This window comes from Leptonotus elevatus, chromosome 13 (assembly GCF_054856555.1).
Source record: "Leptonotus elevatus isolate MCC_2025b chromosome 13, RoL_Lele_1.0, whole genome shotgun sequence".
Taxonomy (NCBI): Eukaryota; Metazoa; Chordata; class Actinopteri; order Syngnathiformes; family Syngnathidae; genus Leptonotus; species Leptonotus elevatus.
The window spans coordinates 7,248,676-7,268,055 of record NC_141251.1 but is presented as its reverse complement, the minus strand read 5'-3'; the positions used below and the strand labels follow the sequence as shown (position 1 = coordinate 7,268,055).

General features: G+C 37.4%; 2 protein-coding genes and 1 non-coding gene across 4 annotated transcripts in view; 2 read left to right on the top strand and 1 right to left on the bottom strand.

Moving 5' to 3' along the window:
* Nucleotides 1-41: 41 nt before the first annotated feature.
* On the top strand, nt 42-11,945 carry LOC147163654 (rap1 GTPase-GDP dissociation stimulator 1). The gene is made up of 14 exons (XM_086093682.1): nt 42-306; nt 1,296-1,400; nt 3,220-3,342; nt 3,479-3,604; nt 3,879-4,007; nt 4,564-4,689; nt 5,622-5,765; nt 6,021-6,152; nt 6,273-6,407; nt 7,799-7,924; nt 8,043-8,182; nt 8,339-8,465; nt 9,349-9,477; nt 10,668-11,945. Exons 1-14 carry the CDS (start codon nt 285-287, stop codon nt 10,793-10,795), a joined length of 1,692 nt encoding a protein of 563 aa, XP_085949808.1. The 5' UTR covers nt 42-284; the 3' UTR covers nt 10,796-11,945.
* On the bottom strand, nt 1,908-1,979 carry trnaq-cug (transfer RNA glutamine (anticodon CUG)). The gene has a single exon. It is a non-coding gene; the product is annotated as a tRNA-Gln (tRNA).
* A 335-nt stretch (nt 11,946-12,280) lies between the features above and the next one.
* Nucleotides 12,281-19,380, top strand: part of vps8 (VPS8 subunit of CORVET complex) — a 33,859-nt gene continuing 26,759 nt past the window's right edge. The window contains exons 1-9 of one of the 2 annotated variants that reach the window (XM_086092686.1): nt 12,281-12,421; nt 13,882-13,950; nt 15,392-15,522; nt 15,723-15,819; nt 15,954-15,986; nt 16,216-16,270; nt 17,686-17,810; nt 18,884-18,970; nt 19,058-19,125. In XM_086092686.1, the coding sequence (XP_085948812.1) occupies nt 12,350-12,421; nt 13,882-13,950; nt 15,392-15,522; nt 15,723-15,819; nt 15,954-15,986; nt 16,216-16,270; nt 17,686-17,810; nt 18,884-18,970; nt 19,058-19,125 (737 nt within the window). In that variant the 5' untranslated portion in view covers nt 12,281-12,349. Of the gene's footprint in view, nt 12,422-13,881; nt 13,951-15,391; nt 15,523-15,722; nt 15,820-15,953; nt 15,987-16,215; nt 16,271-17,685; nt 17,811-18,883; nt 19,126-19,380 lie in introns of both variants that reach the window. The other variant, XM_086092684.1, reaches the window with a different exon arrangement.

Below are 19,380 nucleotides of genomic sequence, written 5' to 3'. Positions count from 1 at the left end.
AATAGCGCCCTCTGGTGGGACACTACCCCCCCCCCCCCCCCCCTGTCTGTAATGTACTGTCCAAATAACAAGCACAGAGAGAGAAGGAAGGAGGAGCGAAGACCAATATTATTGGAGAACCAGACAGAAGATGAGAAACAAACAGGCACATACAAATTTAAAGAGAGAGTCTTAGTTCATCCGAATCCCAAAGTGTGAGTGTCACCTCTGCTCACCACGCGTTAACTGCTAACAGTGCAATTAGCCAGACACCGACGCTAGCAGAATATTTGCAGACCGCAGCCATGACTGACACCGGTGACAGTGGTGAGTACTGTATTTAACTCTAACATGTATTTATTGTGATATGCACACAATGGATATATATATATATATATATATATATATATATATATATATATATATATATATATATATATATATATATATATATATATATATATATATATATATAGATATAGAGAGAGAGAGAGAGAGAGAGAGAGAGATAGATAGATGGATGGATAATGTGTGCATCACCTTGATAGCATGTCATGTTCCTAGGCTATTTTTGTTTGACTTAAAATGGATTAGCTGTGGTGATTATCGTCTACAGGGCTCTTGTTTATGTCACGTGAGCAGGAGAAGGTCCTAAACTGCAGTCTATTAAGACAGAACAACAAATAAACATCTAACAGTGCATGGAAGATAGGGGTACACTCTCTGGACAGAAAATACATAGATCAATTCATTATTAATATGTTAGAACGCTGCCCTCACCCTTAGGGTTAGCGGGTCAAAATTGACCTGTGATTTAACTCTGCCTGAAAAAACAAAACAAAAAAACAATTAGTTATCATCCAATATGGTTTTTCATCCCATAACTAACTCATATCCATGGAAACATTTGTTTGTTTCCACAGACCTTTGATATTACAATATGCCACTCATTCTCAATTACAAAACAAAAAAGTTAGTGGCTATATCAGAAAATTGACCTGATTGAGCAAAACCAATGTGATGTTTTGAGTCAGCACATCAAAATGATCATAAATCAGCTTTAAAAAAAAAAAAAAAAAAAAAACTTCTGTAATAAATATTGTGTTGACCAGTGAATGATCGCTATTCATTTCAGTCCAGTTTTTTTTTTTTGTCATCGCGCCTGGCCATGTCGCATATCCTGCTACTACTACTAAAATCAGTGGTGACACAACAACTTTGATTTGCTCTCTTATTGTTTTTCTATTGTTAGGCTATTTGTGCTTTATTGACTTGTGTTGTTAGTGTATGTTTGTAATTGTGATTGTGTTTTACAGATGCTCTGTCTGATGCACTCCAGGCTATCAGCGTGAGTACAGAACTCATTGAAGAGGAGCTGAAACCTCATTTGGACACAATTCTGGCTGCACAGTTAGAAAAGAGTAAGTAAAAAAAAAAATGCAGGCATGCCATACACAGTGCAACTTCAATCCAGGAGCCTAATTCAGTCTGCGAATTTGGGGGGCATATTCTCCCGTTTGCGCTTAAGTCAATTTCTTACACACCTTCCTTTTGCTGGCGTTGGGCATGTGCTGTTAACTAACAGATAGTATCCTGTTAGCAAGTAGCATGTGGGGTTCCATGACTGAATCCAGCGATGCAAGTTCAAATCTCGGTGGAATTTCCAAGATCATGTGTTGTTCATTTCATGTCCACACACACAGTAATAAAATAGGCTATGATATAAAATAAATAGAGGAAATGCTTTCATGTGGTATCAGCAGAACAAGGTTTCTTGTTGTGGGCGGTGTATCATACTGACAGCTGTTGCTCGCTAAATACGGCAAATATCAAAATAGCTCGGATAGGGTCAATCACAAGTGAGGATTACGACAATTTTTTTGAAGTATTACTAATATTTTGTATTATTCTGAAGATTACAAAAAGTTAGGTTCCACCGAGATTTGAACTCGGATTGCTGGATTCAGAGTCCAGAGTGCTAACCGTTACACCATGGAACCACGGCTGCTAAATGCTAACAGCAAATGATGATACGCAGCAAATGATGATACGCATCAAATGCAATTTAGTCCCAAATGCATGTTTTTGACCCAACCTGCAGCTCCTGGATCTGCGCCCATTCTGTACAATACTTCCAGCTGATTGGACGATGCGGCATTGTGCACGTTTGTTTTGACCAATCACGGCCAGGGATGAAAATATCGTCTTTGTTCTCGTCGAAGGGAGGGGGGGAAGCACAAACATATTTACCAGCTAAAAATGCACAAAGCGCCTCTCGCTTTTCAAATTCAACAAGGAAACGGTGAGTAATTCTGCGAGAACAGAATTAATTGCAGTGTCCATTCGTCCATGTTGCGTTTGTTTGTTTGCCCCGGCGTCGACGCTGGCTTCTTGTTTTTTTTGTAAGCGTTAAGGTGATTCTCCATAAGATCAGCTGTGTATGAAAATCGAGGGTGGAAGGATGGACGTTTTTTGGGTTTGAAGGAGTTAAATTTTAACAGGTGAATCATCTCACAAGTGTCAGTCATCTCAACACGTTAATTGTAATAAGATGAGAACACGAAGCAGTATTTAAAGCAACACCAAGGAACTTTAAGTTTTTGTTAATTATGGTGGCACCATATGGATAAAAGTGGTAGTGTTTTTGCCTGTAGGAAGACCACATTTCCCATGAGGACTAGCGCATAGCCTCGTTGATCCTTGACGTTTTTTCTTTTTGTTTTTTGTTTTTTTCCCAAACAAAACTTTTCGGTTGTTTTGCAAGTTTCAACACCTGCCATGACAGCCACAATCGCACGTATACGTTTGAATCGACTTCCGTCTATGTAACGAATGAGGAAAGGGGGGAAAGTGACATACTGTATGCCGTAAAGCAGTCCACATTTGTAGTTATTTTGTGTGGCAGGCTTTGTGATGTAAAGCCTCACGCTGCACTTTTCCTCCACTTCTCCATGTGCATCCATGACACATGTCTGCAAATGCACAGTAAGTAAGAAGGTGGAGTATGCTGGAGTGGTAGTAACCTTGGCTTTTTTTTTTTTTTTGTGGGAAGTCAGATGTTCTTCATGAGTTGTTCACATAACTCTAACCCTGGTCGTGTTCTTAATCATTTGGAGGATTGGTGCCTTGCTCAAGGGCAGATCAGTAGTGCACAGGAAGCAGATTAGCATATAACCAAAAAACTGTTGCAAGTGTTGTTGTTTTTTGCCAATGTGTACTAATTTATTCCCATTTTTACAGAGAAAGACATTGCTGTACAAATTGCCAAAAGTGGGATTCTACCTATACTTGCTCAGGCTTTACAAAATAAAAGCAGTCTGAGCTGCCAGGTTGCCTTGTTAGTGGCGGAAATGGCCCGGGAAGGTAGGACAAAGTTTAAATCTTTACTGCATTCAATGAATAACATGCAAATACAACAACTACATGTGTAACTTAAAACATGTATTTGGACATCTTAATAGAATTTAGGAGCGTAAAATTCCATCTCTCTGTCTTTTAGGTGCAGTCAGGGGTTTGTGTATTGAGGCAGGCTTGGTGAAGGTGCTGGTTCCTCATTTGGACAGTGGTGACCCAGAGATGCTGCTCAATACTGGCAGAGCAATTGGTCGCATTTGCTTTGACAACCGTGAGTCCACGTTCACGCTGAAATATTTTATTCTTTTCTTTTCTTGTTACTCGAGGTTAAATTCATACGACGGCGTATTAGGGCCACGTATAATATACGGTCCTTACTGTTGAAAGGATTTTGTTTAATTTATAGTAATAGACCACTTCAGATACGAAAGGTACAACAAATAAATCCGTTGTTTTGCCTCTGACATGCCAAGTTAACCAGTAATGCTGTATTCATTTCTGTCCGAATGCTCTGAAACACAATATTTTCTCTCCCCCCCGCACAGCATACCAACAGGATCAGTTAGTTCACTCTGGCGTCATCCTCAAGCTCGTGTCTATCATGAGGAAACATCCAGAAAATGATCCCCTGGTCAACGTTTGCGTGTTGGCTCTCTGTAATTTGGCAGACATTGGTAAGTTTTGATTCAGATGACGGCTGACAGATACCAAGCAAATGCAATTATATTCATATGATACATATGTGCATTCTTATATTAAAACAGTTTTAGTAAGCTGAAATAAGTTCCGAACAAATTTATTCGGCCATAAATATCGCCTTTATATGGACTCTTATCCAGTTCAATGAGCTCTTGACATTTTCAAATGAATACACCTTTTTATACCCAAATTTCAGTTGGCTCACTGGGCTTCTCTGAGAAGCCAAGCAGAACAACCACGGAAACTATTGTTCTTATTCAGGACTGAAATTAAATAATATCACGTGATAATTGTAAACAAGAAACACGTCCTTTAACATATTTTAGTTATTTTTCTTTTTCTTTTTTTTTAACAGTAAATTTGAAAATTACTGAGGTATACACCATGCATCGTTGGGTATTTGTTACATTTGGTGGTCTCATACATTTGTACAGAGCTGTAGATACTTACATTATCCTATGAAAATTCTAAGTAGTCGGACAAGTATCACCAATTCCATTGTGAACCTAACGACAAAACTCATGTTTGCAGATTCTGCGAGGGAGGCTCTTGTTGAAGTTGATGTAGGAGATGTACTGATATTTCAACTGAAACGAGCACCGGATGCTGAACGTCAACACGCCATCCTGGAAATATTGGGCTCACTGGCTGAGAATGGTGTGTTTATATCTGTTGCTTATGCTAACTGTTGAACAGAACAAGAGAACGAGAGAGAGAGTACACTTAGTGGGTGGGGCGTATGGACTCAAATGCTTTACTAGATAGATGAAGGATGTTTAAATGTTTTTTTTTTTTTTAATTAACTCATTCACTGCCATTGACGGCTATTGACGTCAGAAATTAATTTGAACAGTGTCTATTAGTTCAATTTTTTTCCACTTTTGTTATCAAGAGTATGAAAACCTAGATTTTTTTAATTGTACATTTAGAACAGATATAAAATGTGTGATTAATCGTGAGTTAACTATGGAAGTCATGCGATTAATTACATTAATTACGCGACTTAAAGATAATAAAAAATTCGGGGCGTCAGGCGATTAAAAATTTTCAGCGTAATTAATCGCATGACTTCACTAGTTAACTCACAATTAATCACAAATTTGATATCTGTTCTAAATGTACAATTAAAAAAATCTAGGTTTTCATAATCTTGATAACAAAAGTGGAAAAAAAAAGTAAACTAATAGAAACTGTTAAAATGAATTTTTAATGTTTATAGCTGTCAACGGCAGTGAATGAATAAAAAAAAAAATAAGAAGAAAATATAAAAAATTCGGGGCGTCAGGCGATTAAAGTTTTTAATCGTAATTAATCGCATGACTTCACTAGTTAACTCGTGATTAACCACAAATTTCATATCTGTTCTAAATGTACAATAAAAAAAATCTAGGTTTTCATACTCTTGATAACAAAAGTGGAAAAAAATGTAAACTAATAGAAATAGTTCAAATGATTTTTTTATGTTTATAGCCATCAATGGCAGTGAATGAGTTAATCAAGATAATTTGCTTAGTAGTACAATATTGCATAGAACAAAACTAATGTTAGAGAAAACCTAGATGTGTTAACCAGCGCTTCTTTCCCAACAGATATACTGAAGTTTCAGTTTGTTGAGTCCGGGGTACCAGAGGCATTATCTGAGCTGATCAGGGGCCTTCAGGGATGTTCAGAGCCTGCGACCCTTTGCAGTATCAAGATTGCCTCTAATCTCATTGTGTCCCTGCTTTTAGGAGGTGAGTGCTGCAAGGTGAAACCTTTGTTTACATCTTAGTAAAAATGTGATTTCAGGATTTTAAGTCATACAGTAAGTACTCTTGATCTCATTTTCCCCAGATCCATTTTTGTGTCAATCCGTTATTTTGAATGCTTGCCTTGTTGCTATCATGAAGTGAGCAGAAAAAGCCCAAATAAAGATATGATATATGAGGTCTGATATCAATATATAAGTACAGTGTGCATGTGTGTGTGTGTGTGTGTGCATTTGTCAGATGAGTCCATGCAAAAATGTTTCAGTGAAGGTTCAGGTATGGTGTACCAGGATGTTCTGTCCTGGCTGCAGAGCTCCAACACACAGCTGCAGTTGTCCGGAGCCTTGGCTATTGCCAATTTTGCCAGAAATGGTAAAATATTCATCCTGATATTTTGTCTGTAAAGATCATATTCCAAAATTTTAAAATCAGAACCTTTTTGATGGGAACATTTCTCCTTCTTATTGTTCTATTTTTTTTTCTTCATGCCAGACAGTAACTGTGTGAAGATGATGGACCTTGGTGTGGTTCCTCACATCCTGACTATGCTGGAACAGCATATTGACGAAGGAGACGTGTCTGTTCTCCATGCTGGGTTGAGCGCACTACGAAATTTAGCCATTCCAGGTACTGATAGAAATAATCCTCGTTTTTGTTTGTTTAATTATGTCACAGAAAGCGGTGAAACATTGAACCATCATTTGGGATGATAAAGAATGAGAAATCATTTGAAAACTCTTTCCACAATTAATGTGACATACAAGTAAAAGTGAACAGCTCGATTGAAAAAAAATATATTTTCAAAAGGGGGAAGAAAAAATAAACAACTGGGATAATCTAGTGACACAAGTGGGCAGACCCTCTTAACTCTTTTAACGCCAAAAACGTTTAATGACGTATACTAAAATCCAAATGAATGCCGCCCAAAACGTTAATTAACGTTTACTATGTTGCTGTTTTTCACAATGGACAGTGCAACGTCTGGCATTGGGGTTGTAAAATGCCAAAACGGCCACTAACTATGGCCAGCAGATGGCAGCATTGTATCTCTTTTCAATGGGCTCCCGTTAGTATGGAATTACACTGAAACTGACGAATTTGATGAAATAGAATGTTATCAAGGATGACGTAAATGATCAAAGTGTTTGTCAGATTAAATCTAATTCACGTCACGTCACTAAACAAAAAAAAAATTGTGTCAAAGTCACTGTTGTGCAGAAAATATATATTCACAAAAAGCTTATTTTCTCCTTATTTTTTTCCATTTTCACTTGATGTCACTCAAATGACCTATTTTCAAATGGTGATTACTAAAAAAACGGAATAAGATAGAAATATACTTTTTTTTTCTAATGAAAGAATGGAACCCGATCTTTCATTTGGTACCCACCATGTTTATGTAGTCAGAGTACGCAATATTCTGTTTGCCTTGAAAGATGAGTGAAAATGCTCAAAATTGGCTGGCACTGTCAGGGTTGATTTTGGACAACGTGTGGCAGTAAAAGAGTTAAAGGGGGAGTCAACCCCAAAACTTTTTGGGGACAATATGTTCTATGCAGCCCCACTCTCAGGTAAAAGCCAACCACAGTGTTGCTTCAGAAAACAGGTGAGCTGTGATTGGTGGTTGCCTGAGCCCTGAGCAACTCGAATGTCACCTTCAGTCGACAGCAAGTGGCAAAATGGCCACCCCCTGAGATGGATAAAAACGGCTGGATTTTGCTGCTTAACTCAAATTCCACAAATGTAATATTAATCAGACCGTCATGTTTAGACTAGTGAGGTCACATATAACATATTATTGTCAAGAAATGTTCATGGTTGACTTGAAAAGTGAAGATGTGGCTGTGTTCAGAATGAACCAATCACAATGCAGCTGTCGAGGTCCTGTAGGGCATATTCTCTCCAGCCGGTTCAGTTCGACACCAAAATGCAGGTGGTGATCCTATCCATTGTCTCGCCCGACCGAGTAAGACCAGCACACAACTGCGTGAAAAATGCAAATATTTTCTGTTTTGAAGCTGCCAATAAGGTGCGTATGATGGACGACGGAGTGGCAGTGAGGATCAAGAGCCTCCTGCGGTCTGATATGCCCCCAGTTCAATTCAAACTGCTTGGTACGCTACGCATGATGGTTGATGGACAAGGTAAACATCTATCTGTGAATGAATGCTTATCGTATTGAATGCATTAATCCCACACATTTCCAATACATTTGAAAAGCGGTTATGCATTTTTTTTTTTGTTCTTCTGTCTGTTTGCCAGAGGAAGCAGCTCTGGTGCTGGGAACTGATGCCACTCTCCTATGCCGTGTTACGGAGTGGTGCGAAGCCAAAGACCATGTAGGACTAAGAGGAGAAGCCAGTCGGCTATTGTCTGCCCTTATAAGGCACAGCCGCAGGCCAGTGAGTTTTTTGTTTTTATCCAAACCAAACCCCAGCGGCGATATCAATGCATCTGTGCTTTGCTGTCCTTGGGTCACTTGAAATATACTAAATAAAGAAGTTATGTACTATTGTGATTATTATTGTTGTTGTACTTACATCAACGTTTTCTGACAGGGTGTCATCCAGGCTATAGTAAAGGCAGATGGAATTCGCCACCTTATTTCCATGTCCAAAAGTGAGCATGTCATCATGCAGAATGAGGCCCTGGTTGCCTTGGCAATTGCATCTGCTATCAACATTGGTAAAGTATTTTAAGCTTCTACTCAAATGTCAGATGTCTCATCCCTTAATTCAACAGATGTCAGAGTGCAAGTTTTCAGGCTCGTTTTTAGTATGGAAAATGCCAAATTCATACCCTCCCAATGCTGAGGAGTTTTTCATGCCAAACCAAAAAATGTCTGATCTTCAACCATTCTTTAACTCATTCACTCCCAGACATTTATCTATTGCTATAAAAATATGAAACCTGCCAAAATAATTTTTTGTCTCTTCTTTCATTAGAATATAGCCAAGTTTCATCAATATTCACATTCCTTCATTCAAAAACTGACAAAAAAAAGAGCTTTGTTGCGAGATGGCCCTGGCTCATCTCTTATACTCTGCTGCCACCCGCTGGCCGTTTTTTGTAATAACTACCATCGCTTTAAGCCACCTCTTCATGTCAGAAGGTGCATCAAAGCCTGCTTTTATGCTTTTGCTTTTGGGATTCAATTTTGGGATGCTTGGCCACCCCTAAAAAAGGGCTAGAAACACTCATGTTGTAATTGTTGTGGTGAAAATCACTCAGAAGTTACGCAGCATTAGTTTAACACAGTAACTTGCAGTAACTTGCAATACCTATAATGGTAATTATTGGGCCCTATTTCTGATAGATAAATAAATAAATAGGTTGGGTTAAAAAATACCACTCTTTTTTTTGCCCTGATGCTACAAAGCTGAAGAATGCTCTTGTACCATGCATGATGAGATTATTTTTTATTTGTTAATAACCACCTCTATGTGACCCCTAGAAATCATTTTACTGTTGCAGTAGATCTTGTGAAGAAAAGATAATAGAAATATTTGATGAATGCAAAGCAATTTCATGTGCGTTAAACAATGTTTTTGTGGCGGTATGACCACAGAGTCTATGAAGGATCTCTTTAGGGAGACAGAGCTGTTGACATTGCTGAAGAAGATTTTGGAAGATCCCACAGGAACAGCCGAAGTCAAGTACAGTGCTTTAGGTCTCGTCTGCAGTCTGGCCAACAGCGGTATGCGTCATTTTAAATCTTATATTGCACCCACATTCATGATGTAATCTCTTGCAGGTTGTAGATTGTCTCTGATGTGCACCATTTTATTGACATCAAACACGTTTACCGTGGAAAAGGCTTACCCATCTGCTAGGAAAAGCCAGTAGCTTAAGAAGTACCAGGCTCAACTAGATTCCAGGCTAAACAAACAATTTCAAGCTGTTTTTGAGAGAAAAAACATATGTAACTATCTTGCTAATTCACCCGCTTGCATTAACTGACCTGTTAGAATATGATGGTGGAGTCAAACTCATGTGTTATGTTAACAACTCCACGAACAACATTACCAAATAATCAAATCCTTCCGCCATCTTTTCCCATGAACTCATTCACTGCCATTGACGATTATAGACGTAAATAATTCATTTGAACTATTTCTATTAGTTTAACATTTTTTCCCACTTTTGTTAACAAGAGTATGGAAACCTATAATTGTTTTAATTGTACATCACAAACAGATATAACATTTGTGATTAATCGTGAGGTAACTAGTGAATAATTTTATTAATTATAATAAAAAAATGTAATCGCCTGAAATTTTTTATTGTAATTAATCGCATGACTTTAATAGTTCTAGGTTTTCATACTCTTGTTAACAAAAGTGGAAAAATGTTAAACTAATAGAAAGCCGTCGACAGCAGTGAATGAGTTAAAGACCAAGCCATTAGCCTAGTGGTTGTGGGTTGAATTAAGTTAATCCAAAATCGATATATTAAATTTAATGACCTCAAATTTAATTAAACTTAACATATTGACTTGGATTAACTTAATTTAATCGTGTTTTACCACTTGAAGCAATTCAATTAAATTGGTTCAACAATTCTCTTTTTAGAGTGTACTAAAGACGAGAGGGGGGCATTCCATCAATATTGATGGAAGGTCCGTCAATCCGTCAATGACGGATGCCCATTTTGTTGGAAATTATTACACTACTGTATTTGAAGCCTTTCCACAGTTAACTATAGGCATATAATGACCTTACCTTTGCCACCATTACGATGTAATTTTTTTTACTCAATATTAGGTGTTTTGTTGGTTCTTTTTCTAACGCGGAAGTAAAACACCCGGTTCTGTAAATGATCTTCCTTTTGTTTTGAACAGTGGTATACAATTACTATTATCTTCCTTTTGACCTTATTTTTTTCTAGGTGTGATGAGTGCCGAGTTGGAGGAAGTGAATATGAAAGACAGCCTGATTAAACTGACTGACCACAGCAACAGTCAGCTAGCGTCACAAGCCAGCTCCACGCTAGCTCTTCTCGGTGACACAAGCTGAGCACAAGAAAGACCTTATCTTCAGCAATGTACTTATTTGATGATATTGCTTCCTTCCTGCACATAAACTTCTAAAATGTAGAAATGGTTGTCAAATGGAAATTATTGTAGTTGCCAGTTTACTTTAGCTAGTTAATTAGAAGGTGTATATATACATTATACAGTGTACAGAAAGTCACAACACATGTTGGATTAGTGGAACTATTTGCAAGTGTTGAACTTCTAAACAGTAATTAACAAATTCAAAGAGCAGATTTGTTCTTGCTATAGTAACAATGTCATTATATTTAGAAATGGAAGTAGTGTTTTCCACCCCCACTCCTACCCCCGGTTGTTTTCAGGTTATGGTGAATATGACCTTGCTTTGAAAAATGCATGAAGAATGTTTTTTTTAACAAAACTCACAAATTCATCGTCAAAACTTTTCACACCACCTTACGGCAACAATCCAAGTAAATGGAATGTGGGAGGCAACCTCAGTACCTGGAGAACCCTTGCAAGCATGGGGAGAACATGCAAACGCCACAAAGGATGTCCTGACTGTTAGGCCGACATGCTAATCAGTAATTACCATTCTGATATGCAGCCAACAAACAATCCCATTAAAATGACATTACATTTGTATCCCAAAAACATGTTATACTCATCCAGTAACTGAAATAAATCATATATAATAATAAAAAAAAAATCTAGTCTTGGTGCTGTTTTGTTAAGCATTTGTAGTTGCAAACCGTTCAGCCATCCAGCCATCCAATTCCTAGCTTGATAGTGAGTCAGTCGCTGCAAACATAAAGCCTATCCCATCTGAATAAGCAGCGTTGGACATAGCTGGAATTACATATACATTGCAATGAAAGAATGTTGGCTTTGATATGATGTGTAGACTATGCCTATGGCCACCATATGGCCCCATGAGTGATTGTGTTACGCTTTTATTATGTTTTGACATATGGTGGGAGAAAGGATGAATTCTTCAGAAGAAGTAGTTATTGTATGGGAGTATAAGAACATTGTTAAAATGTACTGTATTTAACAATTTTTGGGGGGATCAGCTGTAATTCTGTAATATGTCACAGAGACCATCCAGCATCATGAAGCACTTTATATGGACTGTTTTAATTTTCAGTTAGCTCTCCAAGTTGTCTTATTTTGAAAGGAATGCAGTATTTTATGGCAATATATTTTAAATATATTTTCAGTAGAAATAAAGATCAAGCAAACATATAGCCTTATGTTGGACCGTGGTTTGTTTTGTGTTGCTAACAAACGAGTCACTAACTACCGTGCGCACTGATTTTTGATTATCAGAGAGAGAGAGAACGCGTTATCGTGACGCGTGATAAGGCTGAAAAAACATATTATTTTGGTCTTTTAATATGTTTATAATTTATAATCATATATATTCCCCAAATGCATCATAACACTCCAGTTCGTTAGGAGGCGGTAATGCACTTGAACGTTGGTTGCCAAATTCCAATACAAGACAAAGAAGCGGAAGCGGAAGTATCCCCAGTGGAAAATGAAAACAATGCAATAAGCGCAACACAAATACAGTATGTCAGAATCTTTGGACGCTTGCAGTTTACTCTCTTCATCCTCGCAGCTCGATCTCATGGATGAGGAAGTGGTAAGTCAAACGGTTGTTCGACAATAACGGTATTCCGAATTTGGCTGGGGAGGATTGTTGCCTCTGGGTCGTTTCTCAGCTTTGTTTTGATTGTGCTGCAGCTGCGGGTGCTATATAAATAAATAAAATACTTGAGTTTAGTTGATCTTTAGTTGTGGAATACAATTTATCACAGTTTTGTGTGGCTTCACCGATTTGACACTGATCCGATTATTGTCGGATCAGAATGAATCGCTGCATTAGTGTCTATTTCTGTTAACATTTGGCAGTGGTTATTTATTTTGACGTGACCGGCAACTCTCCTACAAGCGTTCTATTGCCGTGAACGGCTCTGATGGGTCAATCGCTGGAGCGCAACGTGTACGTCATCTGGTAGAGACTGACACGCCTCGCTATATCTAGCTTTTTCTTCTTCTTTTTTTTAATTGACATACAAATTACAACAACAGTTATTCTTATCATCAATGTCATAATACCTCGAATAAACACATTTGTTGATTATACATAACAAAAACAAACATATATAAATGACAACATGCCAGGGGGACTAAAAGTTTACAAAAAAAACATGTTTACAGATATTCCAGGTTATGAGAAAGAATACTTTATGGAATCGATGTTCTGCTTGACTTCACAATGGAAAGCAATGAAAAAAAGTCCTATTTATGAATTAAAACTTTATGGATGTAAAATGTAACCATATAATGATAATAAAAGATTGATAATAAAAGTTTCATTGGGCTTTGCCTTATTTCTTTTAAAGCCATAGAGATCAAGCAGTACATCCTTCCAAAAACAGCAGAAAATCTTTATCAATCTTGCCAATGAAATTACAAATATTACTTTGGACAAAGGGGCAGAGCCAAAATAAAAGAGTCACTGTTAAGACATCCACAGAACAAAAAGTGCATTTCTCATCGTCTTTTTTGAAATTATGATAATTTGAGGGGTAAAATCTATGAATTATCTTAATTCAGGCGGTGATGTTGCACCATGTGTTTATTGCATAACATGACTGCAACGCCGTTAACGCTGTTGTACCCAAATCTGCTTGAGAGACTTTGCAGAAGTAGGCGTCCTTCACATCAGCCCGTCAACAAAAATGACAAAGTCCGTCATTGACAATGACTGGGTCTGTGAATGTTGACAGAATGCCCACCTCTGGTAAAATGTAGAGGAAAGATTTTTTTTTGTGTGTACATGACAGTGATGATTCTTCCTCTTGATCATATTCGAGTTTTTCCAGAATCTAGTCTATCATCAGCATGTTACATCTTTAGAATTATAATATTGTTAAATTTAGTTATATTGTTATTGTAAAAAAATATATATTTGCTCACTGTAAAAAAAAAACTGGCGTTAGATTACAGTAGTACAGGAGCACGCATTTCACTTAAAAAAAAAAAAAGTATGTAAAGGTTTATCTAACCCTGTCTCTCTTACCTCTGTTATTTTCTTAGATCGACGATAAGGAATTCGACATTCCCCAAGTCGACACACCTCCCACCTTGGAGAGCATCCTCAATGAGGTGAAGTATTATATTTAATTTCAGTCTTGCACTTACAGTCAAGCATTAAATGAGGGAGCCCTAAAGAGACGCCTTCTCAGAATCTCTAAAGATTCTTGAGTTTATGCCCATTCGATCGAAACGGATGCCCCTTCATCAAGACAAAGCCGTCAGCACTGACAGATGATCACTGAGTGTGTAGGGGATTTAAAATATTGCAAATATTGGGGTTTTGAAAGGCCATATAAACAAGTACAAAACCCCGAATATGCTCTTATTCAGGTTTTTAAAAACACGAATAAGATCCCTTTCATCATCCCAATACTTGTTCACATTAACGGCATTCGGGATACCTCGTTTGAGCCATTGGTTTGCTTTGTGCGCATGCTGTATTTTTCTACGTCTTATTTTCGTCTTGAGCTTTGTAGTAGGTTTGTGCGGTATTCAAATTTTGACACCGTTTTACCGTCTGCTCATTTAGAAATAACACTATAATGACCAACATTGAAGTACAGGAGCGCAGTTGGTCAAAAATAATATCAAAAACCAGGCAATTGTATTCCTAAAATTGTGATATTATGAGAAAAAAAAGACAGTTTCCCATGATTCCAATGGACACTCCTCAGCAGACCACAAAAACGGCATGTTTCTTTAATCACTAATATTATATTATTTGTGGCGGCCGTGGCTTGTCCAGTAACCGGAAGGTTGCCTGTTCGATCCCCAATCTCCCAAAGTCATGTGTCGTCGTGTCCTTGGGCAAGACACTTCACACACACACACACACACACAATATTATTATTAATATTAATATTAATATTAATATTAATATTAATATCAATATCAATATCAATATCAATATTAATATTAATATCAATATCAATATCAATATGAATATGAATATGAATATGAATATGAATATGAATATGAATATGAATATGAATATGAATATGAATATTAATATTAATATTAATATTATCCATCAATCCATTTTCTTAACCGTTTGTCCTCACAAGGGTCGCGGGGAGCACTGGAGCCTATCCCAGCTGGCTTCGGGCAGTAGGCGGGGTACACCCTGAACTGGTTGCCAGCCAATCGCAGATTATTATTATTATTATTATTATTATTATCATCAACATCAAAGAGACTAAGGAAAGCCATTTTCAACATTTTAGATTGGTCAATAATTTGTAAACATAACACCCACTCGTGTGGACTGCCCAATATCTATTTTTTGAAAAAAATACTAAATTGTGAATTTACGAAGTTTTGGCTTGACACCAGCATTATGCATCTTTGAGTATTAAGAAAAGCGCTATACAAAACCTTTATTATTATTATTATTATGTGCAAATGTTTTTTTTTCATTCATATGGCTATAATAGAAATGCAGCCACATTTCTCTTGACTTTTTTTCCCCTTTTTTTTTTTTTTTACAATTTATCTTCCTATGGGATTGCAGCTGGAAGATGAGGAGGAACCATTTGTGCTGGAAGATACCTGTGTGCTGAATACGGAAAATATTGATGCTCATTCCTGTGATACTGCTTCTCTTGCCAGCTCTGACAGCGGGGACCCAGCTCACTTAAAACGGCACGCACGCACACACACACACACACATAGCACATACAGAATATAATTGTATTATGATGTTTCATTAGTATCATCACTGTACATACATTGTACTGTATGGTCCATAGAAAAGACCAATGAATATGTATGTACAACATTGAAAATGTAGTATGGTATTTTTTGGCCAAGTGTGAGTTAACATTGTAATTGTGTGTTTTAAGGAAGAAGAAGGCAGTGGAATTGAAAGCGGCCGTTCATGGATCAGTTCTTCGACACAGCATGCTTCAGGGCATCTCTGCACAGATTGTGTCAGCTGCGGTAATAATTACATTCGTTCACGTTCGTTAGCATTCATCTCAGGATTGGGGAAGCCTGCTCTACATTGTAGAGCAACCGATTGACTGAAACATTTACACGCGTTGCTGTAATGAAACGTTTGTATCTTTCGTCAGGACAAAGTTGATGCTGGATTACCAACTGCAATAGTGAGTATTGTGTTTGCATTTCTTGGCAATTCACAGCGAGTTTGTATTTCTGTGAGGGCCAATCGGCAGGTTGGAGGAGCATACTTTTATTTGATTTGCTATCATTTCAGTTCAGTTTCCCATCTGGGTAACCCAGAAGGGCTCATTGGATTCATCGCTTGTTCGTTGGATTTACTCATTCTCGTTTCATTTGATCATTTCATGTTGTAATTTTGTACCTTGTCTTCAGACAGTTGCAGGTGTCATTGTTGTGGGAACATCTCATGGTCTGGCTTTGGTCTTTGGTAAGACAAATCTTGATTAGTTCAATGAATTTCCCAACAGGGATTAAAATACCGTAACATAAAAATAAATACCAGATGTGTGTGAGCCTGGCTTTGAATATACCTTGCCGCGAAAAAGTATTTTTTAGTAGGTTTTAATTCATCAAACCAATTTTCATATCACATAGAGACAACCCAAAGATATCGAAAATGCAGTTTCTAAATGATGTTTTTATTTATGAGGGTAATACAAACCTATCTAACCCTATGTGAAAAAGTAACCAACCACTAACCACAGTTTTGGGAAAGCTAAGTTCAATTTCAAAGGCCACGCTACTAAAGTAGGCTACAAAATCTCATAATGCCACAATCTATAGAAATTCCAGAAGAAATGAGAAAACAAATGATTGAAATCAATCAGTCTGGAAAAGGATACGAGACCATTTCCAAGGCTGAGGGGCTTTAGCACACAAATGGAGAAAACTAGGAACAGTGGCAAACCTTCCCAGGAGTGGTCGACCAACGGAAATTAGACCACTCATCCAGGAGGTCACAAAAGAACCCAGAAAAACATCCAAAGAACTCAGGTAAGGCTCCAGGTTCACGACTCCACTATAAGAAAGACGCTGGGCAAAACATGGCATCCATGGGAGGGTTCCCAGGCAAAAACAACTGCTCTATCAAAAAAAATACAATGGCTCGTCACACATTTGCCAAAAAGCATCTTGATGTTCCTCAAGATTTTTGGAGAAACACTCTGTAGACTGATGAGTCAAAAATGGAACTTTTTGAAAGGTGTGCAGCCCGTTACATCTGGCGTAAAAATGGCAAAACATTTGAAAGAAAGGACATGATGCCAACAGTACAACAGGTCTGGGGCTGCTTCGCTTCCTCAGGACCAGGACAACTTTCTTACCAAAAAATCCTGCAGGAGAACGTGCGGCCATCATTTTGTGCCCTCAAACTCAAGCACTCTTGGATCAGGAAGTCCACCTCAGAATGGCTCAAAAAGAACAAAATGAAGGTTTTGGAGTAACCAAGTCAAAGTCCAGATTTTAATCCAATTAGGATGCTGTGGTGTGACCTTAAACGGGCAGTTCATGCTAGAAAACCCTTGAAACAATTCTACAAAGAAGAATAGTCCAAAAGCGGTAATCAACAATTATTGCAAACGTTTGATTTCAATTCGCTATTAGGTTCAGGGGGCGATTACTTTTTCACATAGGGTCAGATAGGTTTGTATTCCCCCCCTTGGTAAATAAAATCATCTTTTAGAAACTGCAATTTATATATCCTTGGATTGTCTCTGATATTCAAATTTGTTTGATGAAATGAAAAAAACGTATATAAATATGCAAAAAAAAAAAACAGAAATCAGAAAGAGGGAACATATTTTTTCACGCCACTGTAATCTCATCTTTGACTGTCCTCTCCAGATAACAACCAAGCGTTAAGGCTCTGTCTTGGAACAAAAACAACTGGTGCAGAGTTTGGCGCAATCTCTGCCCTAAGCATCAACAATGATTGTTCAAGACTTCTCTGTGGGTTTGCGAAAGGACAGGTACAACCCTATTCATCCTGTACTTTCTTTTTTTGGGGGGAGTTGTCAAATCTTCTCCCCCTTTCCAATTTGTCACAAGCAAACATGCACACTTTTTTTGGTGCAGAACACGAGTCTCAATTTAAATTTGTGGTACATTTTCACTGTACTTAACCCATTCACTCCCAGTAAGTAAGTAAAAAAAAAAAAAAGCAATCCCTTTCAACCTCTTGGCTCTTTTACTGAATTTTGACAGATTTTGCAAGGCCCATAGAATATTGTGTTTTATTGCAAAAAAAAACATGGAACCTACCAAAAGAAAGATTAGTCTTTTCTTTTATCAGTAAAAAAAAAGTGTATTTGTATCTGTTTCCATTTTGCAGCAATTTGCATTAGAATACAGCTAACTTTCATCATCATTCACAAACCTGTTGAAAACACTGCCAAAAAGAACTTGTTGCAACATGGCCCTGGTTGGTCTCTTATACTCTGCTGCCACCTGCTGGCCGTTTTTTTTTTGTAATAACTACCTTTGCGTTAAGTGACCGCTTCAGGTCAGAAGCTGTGTCAAAGCCATCTGTATGCTCTAGCATAAAAATAAAAACACATTTAAAAAATATAAATATGTTTTTGGGAATGATGGACAAAGTATTAAAAAAAACATATTGATACATTTTTGGGTTTGAATGAGTTAACGGGCTAATTGGGGTAAGGGGTCAGCTGTTAGAGCCAATTGTCCTTTATTTTGTAGTACTTTTTTTTGTGACCCAATACAGCGCAAAATTGTTTACTACTTTTTCCGTAGCCTAATAACACCCAGTACAGTATAAAACATGTTTTGTAAAGAAATATAAAATAATACAATAAATATTGGGTGTGTATATGGGGTGAGGTTAGCAATGTTAAGGTTAACCTCCTTTAAGATTGGATTCCATACATACACAAAAACAACTCTTTACTGTACCAAAAAATAGCATAGCCAACAGATTGAGACACAGTTACACTACGCTGCTACGATGCTAAGCTAACCTCCATGCGTTCCACTATACTATTCTATGTTTTTAATAATTGTTTGGTATGTTCTTCATGATAAGATTACCATGTGGGATCTTGCCAATGGGAAACTTCTTCGAACTATCACTGACGCGCACCCTCCAGGCACAGCAATTCTGCATGTAAAGGTAAGCCACAACGCAAATAATTATTCTGTTTGCAAACTAATTACAACCCCCTTCCTTCTTGTTGTTTTTCATTTTTTATGTTCCAAGTTCACAGATGACCCAACTCTTGCAGTGTGCAGTGATAGTGGCGGATCCGTTTTTGAGCTGGCTTTCAGGTAAATAAAAACCTTTACCACTTAACTGTACATTTTTGAAGATCTTATGACCCATATTAGAGCTGAACCATATGACATTTTCTTTATTTATTATTTATTTATTTTTATGTATTTTATTACAAATATCTATATATTATGATTGTAAGATATCGGGTCCCTTTGGCGGTGTCTTTTTGTTGTTGTTGTTGTTGTTTTTTTTAAGTGGAGAAGCTCAAAAAAGTTGATTTATCATAATATGGGCCTTAAAATGTAAAT